At 41.8% G+C, this 17,829-nt stretch overlaps 1 protein-coding gene across 2 annotated transcripts in view; it reads left to right on the top strand.

The window, feature by feature from the left end:
* Positions 1-17,829, top strand: part of LOC141114443 (proton channel OTOP2-like) — a 206,130-nt gene that overhangs the window by 36,389 nt on the left and 151,912 nt on the right. Inside the window, exon 1 of one of the 2 annotated variants that reach the window (XM_073608117.1) lies at positions 11,007-11,410. The exons of the other annotated variant lie outside the window; for it this stretch is intronic. Coding sequence (XP_073464218.1) covers positions 11,080-11,410 — 331 coding nt within the window. The 5' untranslated portion in view covers positions 11,007-11,079. Of the gene's footprint in view, positions 1-11,006; positions 11,411-17,829 lie in introns of those variants that run through there. 2 annotated transcript variants of the gene reach the window in all.

Below are 17,829 nucleotides of genomic sequence, written 5' to 3'. Positions count from 1 at the left end.
CGATGTGAATGGAGGAATCCGTTAGGCTCTCTTTTTTCGTTCAGCCCACAGGCTGTATGAAAAAAGAACATTACAACATATGCCCAACAAGGACCAGCGACATACTGGTATGTTGATGGACTTTGGGTGGTTTTACAGGTGCAGGTATCATCTTGGTATTATTTGTTTTTTTTTTTTTTTTTAGCAAACGGTTGGCTTTCTTATAAAAGCAATCCTAGTGGCTAATTAACGGCTAGATTTCTTTTACAAGCAGTGGGAGGGGACGTCCCACCACCTTCCACGGTTTTCTCGGGCTCTCCTGTCCCACCAGCTGACCATAGAGCTGATCAGAGACCAGAATGGCTACAATCATCTCTATGGTCTAAGAAACTGGAAGCTACAAGCATTTCATCACTGGTTTTGCCGGATATTAACAGAGCCATTTTTAAATTGGGAAAGCATCTTATCAGACTGATCTTGGTGTGGTCAGATGCGTTAAGGACAGAGGAGAGATCTAGACTCTAATAGAAAGAGTACCTGTGACTGCCTATTGCTATCACAGGCGATATTTACATTCCTTGTGATAACAATATAAGTTTAAAAAAAAAGGACAGTGTGAAAATAAAAAAATGCAAAATTATAATTAAAAAAAATTAATCAAAGTACCCCAATCCCCCTGCGTGCAAATGCGAACACAAGCATCGGTCTCTTGTCGGTATGTAAACAGCGATTGCACCATGCATGTGAGATATTACCACGAATGTCAGATCCAGGACAACAATTCTAGCACTAGACCTCCTGTGTAAATATAAAGTGGTAACCTGTAAAGGTATATCATGCATCGACTTTGAAAATGTACGTAGTTTGCCGCAGTTGCACGGGCGTTCGCAATTTTAAAGTATATCATGTTTGGTATCCATTTACTCAGCATTAGATCATCTTTTATATGTTACCAAACAATTAGGTTATGTATTGTATTTTTGTGCATAAAATTCAAAAAAGTATATTTTTTCCAAGAAATTTGCATTTGTAAAATACTGTGGTACATAAAAAAATGTAAACACCCACCATTTTATTCCCTAAGGCCTTTGCTTTAAAAAAATATAATGTTTGGGGGTTCAAAGTAATTTTCTAGCAAAAAAAAAAAATATTTTTTCTTCATGTAAACAAAATGTGTCAGAAAAAATCTTGGTCTTTAAGTGGTTACAAGAGTGGGTGATGTGTGGCATAAACTCTAATGTTGGGCGTAAAATGCCAGGACACTTGAAACACCCCCAAATGACCCCTCATTTCACTTCTTCACTACCTACCACAGTTTCAGAGGCCTTAAAATGCCAAGATAGAACAACCCCCCCTCCAAATGACCCCATTTTGGAAAGTAGATACCCCAAGCTATTTGGTGAGAGGCATGTTGAGTACATGGAAGATTTTATTTTTTTTGCCACAAGTTTTTGGAAAATGACAAAAAATAAAAAAAAATTACTCAAAGTTGTCATTTTAATAAGATATTTCTCACACATGCCATGGGTATATGTGGAATTACACCCCAAAACACTGCTACTTCTCCTGAGTATGAAGATACCACATGTGAGAGACTTTTTGGCAGTCTAGCCACGTACAGGACCCCAAAATCCAATAAGCACCTTCAGGATTTTTAAGGGCTTTATTTCCTAATTACACTTCCTGACTACCTATCACAGTTTCGGAGGCCCTGAAATGCCAGGATAGTACAAAACATCCCTAAAATGACCCCTTTTTGGAAAGTAGACACCCCAAGCTATTTGCTGAAAGTCATGTTGAGTCCTTGGAATATTTTATTTTTTGCCACAAATTTATGGAAAATGACAAATTTTACTTTTTATTTTTTTTATTTTTACACATAAATGTCACTAAATGATATATTGCTCACACACCATAGGTATATGTGGAATTACACCCCAAAATACATTCTACTACTTCTCCTGAGTATGGAGATACCATATATGAGAGATTTTTTGTCAGTCTAGCCACAGACAGGACCCCAAACTCCAATAAAGCACCTTCGGGCTTTTAAAGGACATTATTTCCTCATTATACTTCCTGGCTACGTATCACAGTTTCAGAGGCCCTGAAATGCCATGGATAGCACAAAACACCCCCAAATTACCCTTTTTTGGAAAGTAGATACTCCAAGATATGTGCTAAGAGGCATGGTGAGTATTTTGCATATCATTTGCTGCAATGAGTTTTTGGAGAATGAAGAAAGAAAAATAAATTATTTTATTTATTTATTTTTTCAAAACCTTGTGACAAAAGGATCATTTGGGGGGGGGGGGGTGTTCGTACTATCCTTGCATTTCAGGGTCTCCGAAACTGTGATAGGTAGTGAGGAAGTGGCATGAGTAAATTCACCCTTTGAAAGCCTGAAGGTGGTCATTGGATTTTGGGAGCCTGTATGTGGTTAGGCTGCTCAAAATTCTCTCACATGTGGTATCCCCGTACTCAGGAGAAGTAGCAGTATATGTTTTGGGGTGTTATTCCACATATACACATGGCATGTGTGAGAAATATATCATTTAAGTGACAATGAGTAAAAAAAAAAAAAAAAAAAAAATTGTAATTTTCCAGAAACTTGTGGCAAAAAATAAAATCTTCCATGGACTCAACATGCCTCTCCACAAATGGCTTGGGGTGTCTACTTTTCGAAAAGGGGTCATTTGGGGGGGGGGGCTATTTTGGCATTTCAGGGCTTCCAAAACTGTGATAGGTAGTGAGGAAGTAAAATTAGCAAATTACGCCTAAAGGCGGTCATTGGTTTTCAGGACCCGTACATGGCTAGGCTCCCAAAAAGTATACCCACAGCATGTGTGGGCAATAAATCATTTATGTGACAAATTTGTTTAAAAACAATTTTTTTTGTCATTTTCCAGAATCTTGTGGCAAAAAATCCACATGCCTCTCACCAAATAGCTTTGGGTATCTACTTTCCAAAAAGGAGTCATTGGGTGGGGGTGTTCTATCTTGGCATTTTAGGGCCTCTGAAACTGTGGTAGGTAGTGAGGAAGTGAAATGGTGAAACTACGCACCTTCAGGCTTTTAACCACTTGAGATCCGCGCTATAGCCTAATGACGGCTACAGCGTGGACCTGCTTTCCCGGGACGATGTCCATTGACGTCGTCCCGTGCACGAGCGGCCTGCATGCCCCCTGCAGGGCGCGCACGGCGTGCTCTGTGATCAGCGAGTCTATGAGACTCGCCTGATCATAGATCGGAGTAAGGGGTCAATCCCAACTCCTTAACATGTGATCAGCTGTCAGCCAATGACAGCTGATCATGTGATGTCAACAGAGCCGGTAATCGGCTATTTTTTCTACTCGCACTGACAGCGTGAGGAGGGAAAAAAAGCCGATCACCAGCGGCCGTGAGAGGGACATCAGTCCCGATCATGGAGATCTGCCGCCAGATCACCAGTGCCCACCTGTGCCCCCTGCCAGTGCCACCTAGCAATAGGCAGCAGTGCCGCCTACCAGTGCCCACCAGCGCCACCCAACAGTGCCCACAGTGCCACCCATGAGTGCCCACAATTAGTGCCTCAACAACAGTGCTGCACATCAGTGCCACCTATCAGTGCCCATCAGTGTCACCTACCAGTGTCCATCAGTGCCACCTATCAGTGCCCATCCATGCCACCCATCTGTCCCACCCATCAGTGCCACCCATCAGGGCCCATCAGTGGCCATCAGTGCCGCCTTATCTGTGCTCATCAGTACTGTCTTATCTGTGCCTATCAGTGCCGCCTAATCTGTGCCTATCAGTGCCTCCTTAACTGTGCCTATCCGTGCCCATCAGTGCAGCCTATCAGTGCCCACTTGTGCCGCCTCATCAGCGCATATCAATGAAGGAGAAAATTTTATAACAAACTATGAAACATAATTTTTTTTTTTTTTAATTTTCCATCTTCTTTTGTTTGTTTAGCACAAAATAAAAATCCCAGCTGTGATTAACCACTTCAATACAGGGCACTTATACACCTTCCTGCCCAGACCAATTTTCAGCTTTCAGTGCTGTCGCAGTTTGAATGACAATTGGGCGGTCATACAACACTGTACCCAAACTAAATTTTTATCATTTTGTTCCCACAAATAGAGCTTTCTTTTGGTGGTATTTGATCACCTCTGCGGTTTTTATTTTTTGCTAAACAAATAAAAAAAGACCGAAAATTTTGAAAAAAATAAAAGTTTTGCGTTTGTTTCTGTTAAAAAATTTTGTAAATAAGTAAGTTTTCTCTTTCGCTGATGGGCACTGATAAGGCGGCACTGATAAGACGGCACAGGTGAGGTGGCACCAATGAGCGGGCACTGACGGGCACTCTGATATGCAGCACTGATGGGCACTGGTAGGCGGCACTGATGGGCACTGGTAGGCGGCACTGATGGGTGGTGCTGATATGCAGCACTGATGGGCATTGAAAGGCGGCACTAATGGGCACTCATGGGTGGCACTGATGGGCACTGATAGGCGACACTGGGCACTGAAAGGCTGCAAAGATGGGTTGTTATGGGTGGCACTGATGGGCACTGATAGGTGGCACTGCTGGGCACTGCTGGGCACTGATATGTGGCACTGATGGGCACTGATACGCGGCACTGATACGTGGCACTGATAGGCATCCCTGGTGGCACTGGCAGTGGTAGGCATTGTGAGTGGGCACTGATTGGCAGCTGCCTGGGCACAGATTAGTATTTCCCTGGGGGTCTAGGGGGCATACCTGGTGGTCCAGTGTGGATGGCTTCCCTGGTGGTCCTGGGCAGCTTCCCTGGTGGTCCTGGGTGGGATCCGAGGGGGGGCTGTGCTGATAAACAATCAGCACAGACTCCCCCAGTCAGGAGAGAAACCGATCGGCTCTCCTCTACTCGCGTCTGTCAGACGCGAGTGAGGAAAAGCCAATCACCGGCTCTTCCTATTTACATCGTGATCAGCCGTGATTGGACACAGCTGATCACGTGGTAAAGAGTCTCCGTCAGAGACTCTTTACCTAGAGCGGTGTTGCGGGGTGTCAGACTGATACCCCGCAACAACGATCGCCGCGATGCGCGCCCCCGGGGGTGCGCAGCAGCTCAATATCCTGCGGATGTCATATGACGCCCAGTCAGGATATTGAAACCACTTTGCTGCCGTCATTCTGCTATATTTGTGTGAAAAAAATGATAAAAATTTCATTTGGGTACAGTGTTGTATGACCGCGTAATTGTCATTCAAAATGCGTCAGCGCTGAAAGCTGAAAATTGGTCTGGGCAGGAGGGGGGTTTAAGTGCCCAGTAAGCAAATGGTTAAAGGCGTCATTGGATTTTGGGCTTCTGTATGCGGCAAGGCTCCCAAAAAGTCTCCTACATGTTGTATCTCTGTACTCGGGAGAAGCAGCAGAATGTATTTTGGGGTGTTATTCCAAATATATCCATGGCATGTGTGAGAAATATCTTATTAAAGTAACAACTTTGTGTAAAAAGAAAAAAAGGAAAACTTTTTTTTTTTTAATTTTTAAAAACTTGTGACAAAAAATAAAATCTTCCGTGGGCTCCACATGCCTCACAGCAAATTCATTGGGGTGTCCGCTTTCCAAAAAGGGGTAATTTGGGGGGGGGGTCGTACTACCCTGGCATTTTAGCACATCAAGAAATGTGATAGGCAGTCAAAAAGTAAAAGCTGTGTAAATACCATACTTTGTAGATACTATACAACTTTTACACAAACCAATTAATATTCACTTATTGTGATTTTTTTTTTTTACCAAAGACATGTAGCAGAATATTAGTTTTATCCCTAATTTATGATGAAATTTGAGTTTATTGTGTATAACAGAAACTCCATAATTTTGAAAAAAAAAAATATTTTCTGTCTTTTATCATTTATATCACAAAAAAATAAAAAACCCAGTGGTGTTCAAATACCATCAAAAGAAAGCTCTATGTGTGTGAAAAAAGGATATACATTTTGTTTGGGTACAGTGTTGCGCAATTACCAGTTGAAGTAGCACAGTGCCAAATAGCAAAAAATGCCCTGGTCAGGAAGGGAGGTCAAGTGCCCCTGGAAGACATAATCTGTTTACAAAACGCAGCATAGGGCTGAGCGGTGTCATTGCGTCACCTCCTGCTGTTGTTGCGAAGACCAGCAGGACGGGCTGTCTGTGAGCATCCGGCCGGTGCCACAGACTGTTCTTCTCCAAAGAACGTTTATTCCTGAATTTACATGTGAGTGTATACTTTATTTTGTTTCAAAAAAGCCTTATGATTTTACACTATCGGAGCCCTCCCCTTCTCTCTATATGGTTACACCACTCTGCTGAGGGCCAGGTTTTTTCCGTGGATCTATCCATCCGTACTACAGTCCCTGACGTCCCTTTCCAGCTACTCATCTTGGCTTTATGGTGGTCCGGAGCAGCAGGACTTAACAGCTCACTCAGACCCTCTGTAACGGGGGGTCATGGGTTTCTGGTAAGCGGCCAGGTACTCTATTTATGGTGGTGGACCCAAGCACTTATGTTTTCCATATAACTGGACCTTCACTGGATTTTTACACCATACTCGGGTGTTCATATATAGACTAATACTTACAATTTTCTAAACTTTTGTTGCACAACATATTGCAGCCTTTGTTGCTAGTTTATTAATTTTTGCACATGTCCTTTTTTCATAGGATATATGGTCATATGCATATTTGAAGTTTGTTTAAGGTGATGTCTGATCACCTTTATATTAATATTCACTGTGTTTTGTCAATAGCGCGAGTCATAAGTTTTATTATTGTTCACGTTGTGTGTTTATGTCACATATAGGATTTCGCAGCTAGTTTTCTTACAATTCATTTTAATTATCTTTTTGATGCGCAGTTATTTTCACGTTTCTTTTCATTATAATTGTTGGCCCGCAGCCATGTTTTTACGGGTGCCCATAACAGGCATTTACGTGCAGCCCGAAAATGGGCTGAAGTTTATGGGCTGCCCGTAAATTAACGGGTGGTTGGCAACAAATTAACGGGTGGTTGGCAACACTGCTACTGGCACCATCCACTACCCTACTGACAAAATCCACTGCCTTGCTGACATTGTCCACACACCGTCGACTGCTCTACTGACTGACACGATACAATTTTAAGGTGGGACTTTCAAGCGGAGTTCCGCCGAAAAAAAAATTGTTAAAAAGTCAGCAGCTACAAATGCTGCAGCTGCTGACTTTTAATATTAGGACATTTACCTGCCCCGGGGAGCCCGCGATGTCCTCACCCGAAGTCGATCAGTAAGGGGTCAGGAAGTGAAGGCTTGTGGCTTCACAGCCTGGTTCCCTACTACGCATGCATGAGTTGCGCTACGCGATCTCACTGGTCTCTGCTGTCTTCTGGGACCTGTGTGTCTCCCAGAAGACAGCGGGGGGGGGGACGAAGGAGGGGCCGGACATGGTGTAGATCAACGCAGATGCTGCGGCGATCTATGCCTGGAAGTGGGAGCAAATACCTGGATTATACAGGTATCTGCTCCCCCTGAAAGGTGCCCAATGTGACACCGGAGGGGGGGGAGGTCCGAAAAGCAGAAGTTCCATTTTTAGGTGGAACTCCGCTTTAAATGAGGTGCGTGCAAAGCAGTTGGTAAATAGAAGGTGTAAGGGCACATAGATTAATCATAAGTATTTAAAGATAAAGTCATACAGCAGTACATATACAAAGTAATAATTTTTAATGTATGCAGCGCTAAAAACATAAAATTATAAAGTAAGAGTCTATAGTGTTAAAACAGAGTCCTTGTTCAGGGAAACAGCTGAAACCACCCATGGTGTAGACCGAGACACAATAAGGTGAGCATGAATTTATCCTCAAAAGAAGAAATGGCCGCACTCTGTACTTGGCATGACCAAGCACACTTGGAGTGTGTGAAATGCATCTACCAGCTTTCTGTCAACACTTTGGGATGTTCTGAATAAAACAGTTTTGATCGAGTACAGAGCGTGGCCATTTCTTCTTTTGACTATATGCGGTGGTGGGCCGAGGCAGCACCTGTCCAGATCATCAGGCTTTTAAAACCTCACCTAGAGCATTGAGTCTTCTTGTTTAGATGAAATTATCCTCCACCGAACACCGGGCCTCTTACCAAAGAAAATGGACCACTGAGTTACAGGTGGTCAAACAAGCGTGATATATCCACAGCACCACAGAACCACTTCAATTGGATCATAGATGGCTGGTTCTTGTAGTCTCACCGAATGGAAATTCATAGGTACATGTCTGAAATACAAAAAGGCAACTTCTCATGGTGTAGTATTTAAAACCAGGGTGAATTTATTTCATAAAAAACAGCCAGGGTATTCACATTTCATTAGATAAAAGCAGGCATGTCAGAAGCTACAATCTGTCATGATATCAATTGTTTCCAACCACAAAGATGGTCACGGTCGGTGCGCTACAGCGTTGTGACGTCCGAGCTCCACCGTGGAGCCATCTATAATCCAATTGAAGTGGTTCTGTGCTGTGGATATATCATGCTTGTTTGACCACCTGTAACTCAGTGGTCCATTTTCTTTGCTAAGAGGCCCGGTGTGTTGATGTTCCGTGGAGGATAATATCATGCTCACCTTATTGTGTCTCTGTCTACACCGTGGGTGGTTCCAGCTGTTTCCCTGAACAAGGACTCTGTTTTAACACTATGGACTCTTAAGCCGCGTACACATGAGCGGAATGTCCGACAGAAAAAGTCCGACAGAAGCTTTTCATCGTCTATTCCGATCGTGTGTATGCCTCATCAGACTCATCCGACGAAACCAATTCCTATCAGGAAAACCGCTCGTCTGTATGCTGTTCCGACGGACCAAAAACAACGCATGCTCTGAAGCAAGTACTAGAGGGAAGCTATTGGCTACTGGCTATTGAGCTTCCTTTTTCTAGTCCCATCGTACGTGTTGTACGTCACCTCGTTCTGGACGGTCGGACTTTGGTGTGACCGTGTGTATGCAAGACTGCTTGAGCGGAATTCCGTCAGAGTTCCGTCGGAGAAACCTTTGGAGTTTATTCCGACGGCAAAACCGGTCGTGTGTACGCGGCATTACTTTATAATTTTTTTTTTAGCGCTGCATACATTCATCCTTTATGCTTTTGCATGTAATAAAACCTTAGTAAAAAAAAAAACCTTAGTAAAAGATTCATGATTCCAATGAATCTTTTACTAAGGTTTTATTACATGTATGGACTCTGTAAATATGAATTTTTTACATTTTGTTCATGAGATTGTTTAATAAAAACTTCTCTCAACAATATTACTTTGTATATGTACTGCTGTATGACTCTTTCTTTATATACTTATGATTTATCTATGTGTCCTTACACCTTCTATTTACCTACTGCTTTTCACGCATCTCATTTAAAGTCCCAACCTCATCTCTCCTTCTTATACCAATTAGGGATGGAGGCACTGAGCCTATTGCGCCGTGTGCCTCATTTAAAGTCCCTAAACCCCTTTCCTTTTTTCACTCGAACTAAAGAGTCAATCCCAACCTCTGAAACGCGGCATTACTTTATAATTTTTTTTTTAGCGCTGCATACATTCATCCTTTATGCTTTTTATTGTTACCATGCAATTTATGCCAGCTCCCTTATTAATGTTAGCGCAGTGATTAATCTTGAATTTAAAGTAATAATGTTGTTCATGATTCCAATGAATCTTTTACTAAGGTTTTATTACATGTATGGACTCTGTAAATATGGATTTTTTACATTTTGTTCATGAGATTGTTTAATAAAAACTTCTCTCAACAATATTACTTTGTATATGTACTGCTGTATGACTCTATCTTTATATACTTATGATTTATCTATGTGCCCTTACACCTTCTATTTACCTACTGCTTTTCACGCATCTCATTTAAAGTCCCAAACTCATCTCTCCTTCTTATACCAATTAGGGATGGAGGCACTGAGCCTATTGCGCCGTGTGCCTCATTTAAAGTCCCTAAACCCCTTTCCTTTTTTCACTCGAACTAAAGAGTCAATCCCAACCTCTGAAAAACAACCCCACATCATAATCCCCCTCCACCAAATGATTTGGACCAGTGCACAAAGCAAGGTCCATAAAGACATGGATGAGCAAGTTTGGGGTAAGGGAACTTGACTGGCTTGCACAACCTGACCTCAACACGATAGAATACCTTTGGGATGAATTAGAGCACAGACTGTGATCCAGGCCTTCTCGTCCACATCAGTGAATGACCTCACAAACGTGCTTCTGGAAGAATGGTGAAACATTCCCATAGACACACTTTTAAACTTTCTGAACAGCCTTCCTAGAACAGTTGAAGCTGTTATAGCTGCAAAGGGTGGGGCCAACTCAGTATTGAACCCTATGGCCTAAGACTGGGATGCCATTAAAGTTCATGTGCGTGTAAAGGCAGACATCCCAATACTTTTGGTAATATAATGTATGTATATATTTATATGCAGTATATATGCTAAATATTTGGTGGTTTGCAAATTCTGTAAATGTTGTGTTTGGAAAAATTATAGGAAATGTATTTTGTTTTCTTTTTTTTCAAACATTTTTCTAAAAAATAGGAAAAAATATATATATACAACTTTTCAACCAAATTAAAGTTCTACATGTACCATATAAGTAGATTATTGTGGATTATAAATTCCAAATGGTACATGGTGAGGAACCAAGATATCTCGAAATTGCGAAAAATCCTCTGGGATTACAGGAGTAAAAGACCCTGGGAATCCAGTGGTTAAAACAAACAAATATACGTCAAGTGGATGGTGTAACATGAATGCACCACACCTATGTCTCATGCCCTGTCACCTGGTAGCACAGAAACTTTACATTTTGCCTCCTCCTTTCTTTGTGGGAATTCCTGTCCCACTGCATTGTCCCATTGAAAAGATACTGTGATCTAAAAAAAAACATACAACAGAGCGAGTTGGGAAAGAGGAAGGGGGCCTTTATCCACCAACTAAACAGCAGCCCAAGGAAAGGACTTGACATATATGTAGAAACTGAATATATTTTGTCTATACCTTGAATGTTGTAGAAGATGCACAGTGGGTGATTGTGTTCACACATGAAGATTGACTCCTCTTGAAGCTATAATGAAGCCTAATCTAGAGTTGAACACCACCGATGATCCACCACAGAACAGAACACCGGTAATACAGGAGGAAGAAGAGAAGAGGGACTGGAAAAAAGGAAGTAGGCTACACTCTACATTAGTGGGATGCAATATCCTTCTCTTCAGCTGTGCTTTGCTAACCTGTGTGTTCACTGAGGACATCCCTATCTTTGAGAGAGACTTTCTTATATTCCTCACTTTCATGATGGTCATCTGTATTTCGTGGATGCTTTTCCAAATGTTCTTCACCTGGAGGAACAAAAGTGCAGTTCTGTATAAGGATTGCCAGGCAGGTCCAATATGGATGAGAGGTCAGTTAATTACTCCAGCTAGTCAACATTTGCAAATTGCTGTTAAAGTTATATCTTATATCTAGAGGTGTAATTCATAGAATTATGAACATTTTGAGTTGCTAACACCATTTTATCCATGTTCATTAAATCAATTAGCTTATTCTAAAGCAAATATGGATCTAAAGCAATCATATTTCAAAATTTTGGATAAAATATGGAAGTGTTAGAATCTCTGTCAGGGTTTTTTTTTAATATTTGTTTATTTATTATGAAAGATCCAAAAGTACAGGAGAAGATAATCATTAACCCCTTGACCTCAGGAAGGTTTTATCCCCTTCATTACCAGTGCATTTTTTGCTATTCAGCACTGTGCTATTTTAACTGGCAATTGCAAGGTCATGCAACGCTATACGCAAATTAAATTTTTATGATTTTTTCCATTACAAATAGAGCTTTATTTTGTTGGTATTTGATCACCACTGGGATTTTTATTATATAAATGAAAAAAAGACCAAAATTTTTGAAAAAATTATAATTTTCCACTTTTGTTATAAAACAAAATATCCAATAAAGAAATCAAAAAAATCGAATTTCTTTATAAATTCAGGCCAAAATATATTCTTCTACCTCTCTTTGGTAAAAAAAAAATCCCAATAAGTGTATATGAGTTGTTCTGTGCGAAAGTAATTATTGTCTACAAATTATGGTATATACTGTACATAGTAAAATGTATGCAGCTATGACAATGGCGGTGATCAGCGACTTATAGTGGGATAGTGATAGTGTGGCAGTCAATCTGGCACTAGCTGACGCTGGCTGGGAGGTACACTAACTGACACTGACATTAATAGTGACACAAATACAGTGATCAGTGCTAATACTGTACAGGACAGTTAAGACACACCCCCCCCCCCCTTTTGGAAAGGTATTTTGCAGATCTCCTATTTTGCCACAAGGTTTTGAAAAATAAAAAATACATCCAAAAACTTGTGGCAACAAATGCAATCTGAAAAGTACTTGCCATGTACTAACAAATACCTCGGAGTGTCTCCTTTCCAAAAAAGGGGTCATTTGGGGGCTGTTTGTGCTACCCTGGCATTTTAGGGTCTCCAAAACTGTAATAGGTAGTCAGGAAATAAAATGTGCAAGTTACTCCCTTTGAAAGTCTGAAGGTGGTCATTGGATTTTGGGCCCCCATACGGGGCTAGGCCTTCAAAAAGTTCCACACATGTGGTATCCCCATATTTGGGAGAAGTAGCAGACTGTGTTTGGGGCGTAAATCCATGTACAGTGCCTTGAAAAAGTATTCACACCCCTTAAAATTTTTCACATTTTGTCATGTTACAACCAAAAACGTAAATGTATTTATTGGGATTTTATGTGATAGACCAACACAAAGTGGCACATAATTGTGAAGAGGAAGGAAAATGATAGATGGTTTTCAACATTTTTTACAAATAAGTATGTGAAAAGTGTGGCGTGCATTTGTATTCAGCCCCCTTTACTCTGATACCCCTAACTAAAATCTAGTGGAACCAATCGCCTTCAGGAGTCATCTAATTAGTAAATAGAGTCCATCTGTGTGTAATTTAATATTAGTATAAATACAGCTGTTCTGTGAAACCCTCAAAGGTTTGTTGGAAAACCTTAGTGAACAAACAGCATCATGAAGGCCAAGAAACACACCAGACAGATCAGGGATAAAGTTGTGGAGAAGTTTACAGCAGTGTTAGATTATAAAAAATATCCCAAGCTTTGAACATCTCACAGAGCACTGTTCAATCCATCCTCAGAAAATGGAAATAGTATGGCACAACAGCAAGCCTACCAAGACATGGCCATCTGCCTAAACTGACAGGCCGGGCAAGGAGAGCAATAATCAAAGAAACAGCCAATAGGCCCTTGGTAACTCTGGAGGAGCTGCGGAGATCCACAGCTCAGGTGGGAGAATCTGTCCACAGGACAGCTATTAGTCGTGCACTCCACAAATATGTTCTTTATGAGTGTCAATAAGAAAACCGTTGTTGAAGAAACTCATAGGAAGTCCCATTTGCAGTTTGCAAGAAGCCATGTGGCTGAGACAGCAAACATGTGGAAGAAGGTGCTCTGGTGAGATGAGACCAATTGTGAACTTTTTGGCCTAAAAGCAAAACACTATGTGTGGCATAAAACTAACACTGCGCATCACCCTGAACACACCATCCGCACTGTGAAACATGATGGTGGAAGCATCATGCTGTGGGGATGCTTTTCTTCAGCAAGGACAGGGAAGCTGGTCAGAGTTGATGGGAAGATGGATGTAGCCAAATACAGGGCAATCTTAGAAGAAAACCTGTTAGAGTCTGCAAAAGAGACTGGGGCGGAGGTTCACCTTCCAGCAGAACAACGACCCTAAACATACAGCCAGAGCTGCAATGCAATGGTTTAGATCAAAGCATATTCATGTGTTAGAATGTTGGCCCAGTCAAAGTTTAGACCTAAATCCAAGTGAGAATCTGTGGCAAGACTTGAAAATTGCTGTTCACAGACGCTCTCCATCCAATCTGACAGAGCTTGAGCTATTTTGCAAAGAAGAATGGGCAAAAATTTCACTCTCTAGATGTGCAAAGCTGGTAGAGACATCCCTAAAAAGACTTGCAGCTGGGAATTGCAGTGAAAGGTGGTTCTACAAAGTATTGACTCCGGGGGGCTGAATATAAATGCACCCCAGACTTTTCACATATTTATTTGTAACAAATTTGGAAAACCATTTATTATTTTCCTTCTACTTCACAATTATGTGCCACTTTGTGTTGGTCTTCACATAAAATCCCAATAAAATGGATGAGAAATATCTCAGTGAAGTGAGAACTTTGTGGAAAAAAAAAAAAAAGTTTAAATTTTCCAAAAACTTGTGGCAAACAATAAGATCTTAACATGCTTTTCAGCAAATACCTTGGAGTGTCACCTTTTCAAAAAGGGGGTCATTTAAGGGGTGTTTGAACTGTCTTGGCTTTTTAGGGCCTCTAAAAACATTACATGTATGACCAGCATTAGTAGTTTCTGTCTTCTGCCACACTCCTGATGTTGGGCATATAAGTAATGTTCTTTTGTTTGTTTAGTTTGTGGGTGGAATGAAAAAAAGAACAGATTCCTCCATTCACATGAATCAATGTGTAATTACTATATTACAATCAGCGCAGCCTACACTATCTCCTATATACTATACAAACATCAATAAGGAATATAAATGTGTTGCTAGCTATAACGCTGTGAGGTGATTCCACAACACCCTCTTCTAAAGAAATAAATTAACAAAACTTAGTGAAGCCCCGGCTGTTTCAGGATTAAGGGTGGTGGAAGGGGCCGGTAATTATATAATTTACCGGCCCCTTCCTTTTTTGAATTTAACATAGTGAACCGATCACTCACTGTGTTCATTCATTCTAGCATAGTAAAAGGTGTTTACTATGCTTCAGTTTGTGAATGAACAAGAAGTGGCTCACCACAGAGCACATCCCATTCATTTACTGTCCAGTGCAGCTGAGGCTGCAGAGAAAGGGACTGGGGAACTTCTGTCCTTGGGCCCTTTCTTTATCTCAAATGTGAGATTTCAGGGGTTTGTCTAGACCCCTGATATTTCACCAAAGCCCCCCAACAGGGCTCCTAAGAAATTGTAAAAAATACTAACAAAATTACATTTAAAAAAAATAATAGATAAATAATAAAAATAAAAAGCTACTGACATCAACCTCTGCTTTACTGACCTTGTCCTCTGCCCTACTAACCTCATTCTCTGCACTACTGACACCATCTGTGACGGGAATCACTTTGGGCGGAGAGATTGTGGAACCCAGCTTACCTTAGAGAGCTCTGGAAACTAATTTTCCAGCTCCCCCGGGCCCTCTTATGTGTAAGTTAACCTGTGTCTATAAGGGGCACAGGGTGACCGAGAACCCCAGTCGGGTCTGTCCAAACCAGACTCAATGTACAGCCACACCGGACTCAGCATTTCCTTTTACATTTGTTATCCAGGGTTCTATATGTGTGGTTTGTGTTGAAAGAATGAAGAGGCTCTTTCACTTGGGACAGTAATATTTCTGAACAATATCCCTCAGGAAATATATGAAGATAAATAATTCCACCTTTCAGACTGCTAGAATATTTTAGGAGTGTCTCTTAGACCATAGCTAGATAGTTTGAGGTGAGGTGGGGGTTGCTATGTGCCACCAATGTGAAGGACCTGTACTCAAGAGGAGTATGTCCGCCGTATACGCTTCCCTTGCGCAGTACCAGCACGATCAAAGATCCCTTAGCCCACCCAGTCACTTGTTGGGACATCAGTGTAGGGTGGTAAGAAACATAAGACTGTTTATTCAAACACAGGCAAAAAGACATATACACTCTGGGGACAATCCCCCATCTTTGCATAATGACACAAGGCGGAGTAAACTACATTCAGTAACATGACACACAGGCAGGGGCGGACTGACCATTGAACGATTAGGGCACTGCCCGAGGGCCCTGGGCCACTAGGGGGCCCCATCAGGGTTGCCAGCCTCAGTAAAACCAGGGACAGTATCTGTGTTTCTGTGTTTTTTTTACATCTGTCTGTGTGTACAGGTATGTGTATACTGTGTGATTGTATACTGTGTGTGTGTATACTGTGTGTCCCCATAATCTCCTATTGCCCGGGGGCCCCATAATCTCCTATTGCCCGGGGGCCCCATGAGTTATCAGTCCGCCCCTGCACACAGGTATATTCCAACTTTTTAACAGTAGACAGTCTTTAGTTTAGGAAAGGCTGCAGGAGAAATTCCCCCCTCCCCTATAGCATCTAATAGCTGACAGTGATTTCATTAACCCGTAAGCTAATCCACATAAGCATATACATCCCATAATCGTTTGCTCCCAAGGCAGACAGAAAAAATAGAACAATGGGATACAGCCACTTAACAATAAACACATAGCAACCCCCACCTCACCTCAAACTATTTAGCAATGGTTTATGAGACACTCCTACAATATTCTAGCAGTCTGAATGGTATAATTATTTATCTTCATATATTGGATATCCTGAGGGATATTGTTCAGAAATATTATCTTCATTTTTATCTTCATATATTGGATATCCTGAGGGATATTGTTCAGAAATATCACTGTCCCAAGTGAAAGAGTCCCTTCATTCTTTCAACACAAGCCACACATATAGAATCCTGGATAACAGAGGTAAAAGGAAATGCTGAGTCTGGTGTGATTGTACGGTGAGTCTGGTTAGGATAGAACAGACTGGGGTTTTCGGTCACCCTGTGCCCCTAATAGACACAGGGTGATCTACACATAAGAGGGACCGGGGGAGCTGGAAAATTGGTTTCCAGAGCTTTCTAAGGTAAGCTGGGTTCCACAAGCCCTGCGCCTAAAGTGACTCCCATCACATATCTCCCCTTTCGGCAGAAGACTAACACAGAAGGAGTCCCCTAAACTGGTTGACTTCAAAGTTAGTCCATAGTTCCAGTCCCCCAATGCCTCCACTGCGCTTCTGATACCGTCCTCTGCCCTACTGACAACAACCTCTGCCCTACTGACATGTCCACTACACCTTCCACTGCTCTACTGACACCATCCACTGCCCTACTGACACCATCTTCTGCCTTACTAACCCCATCCTCTGCCCTACTAACCCCATCCTCTGCCCTACTAACCTCTTCCTCTGCTCTACTGACCTCGTCCTCTGCCCAACTGACCCCATCCTCTGCTCTACTGATGCCGTCCACTGCTCTACTGATACTGTCCATTGCCCTACAGACACCATCCTCTGCCCTACTGACACCATCCTCTGTCCTACTGACACAAACCTCTGCCCTATTGACACCATCCACTGCCCTACTTTCACTGTCCACACACCATCTACTGCTCTGCTGACACTGTCCACTGCTTTAATTACTGACACCGTCCACTGCTCTACTTAGTGACACTTTCCTATTTTAGGGTAGGCTAAGCCTAGGCTTTTTACATTAACATTTGTTTTATTATAGTTTTATTTACTATTTAGTAAGGCCTTGCTAGTTAATTCCTTAAAAAAAAAAGGGCACTAAACCCTGGTGATCTTTGATCTCTTTCCTGTTGTTCAGGTAGATCGCCACCTCTTAAAGATTGCCTACCTCTGTTTTATACTGCATCGCTGGGGAAATGTGCTTTCTGCGTCACCCTACAGAGGTTATTCAGTAAACTCTGAGTTTCCGGTTTCACCTACACAGGGTGATGGGGCAAACGCGCAGTGAAAGCAGGGGTGGTTGTGGTGTGGCCCAAGTGAACTTTTGCATCAGGTTACGCTTCTGCCCCTAATTATGGGTGTAACAATTAGCTTGAATACTGTAATGCTATGACAAAGTCATCTTCGTGATATCAGAGAAACTCATGTGAATCAGTTTTATACAGCTGCACTCTAATGAGTCCAA

Source organism: Aquarana catesbeiana, linkage group LG12, assembly GCF_042186555.1.
Source record: "Aquarana catesbeiana isolate 2022-GZ linkage group LG12, ASM4218655v1, whole genome shotgun sequence".
Classification (NCBI taxonomy): Eukaryota; Metazoa; Chordata; class Amphibia; order Anura; family Ranidae; genus Aquarana; species Aquarana catesbeiana.
This window is presented reverse-complemented; position numbering and strand designations above follow the sequence as displayed.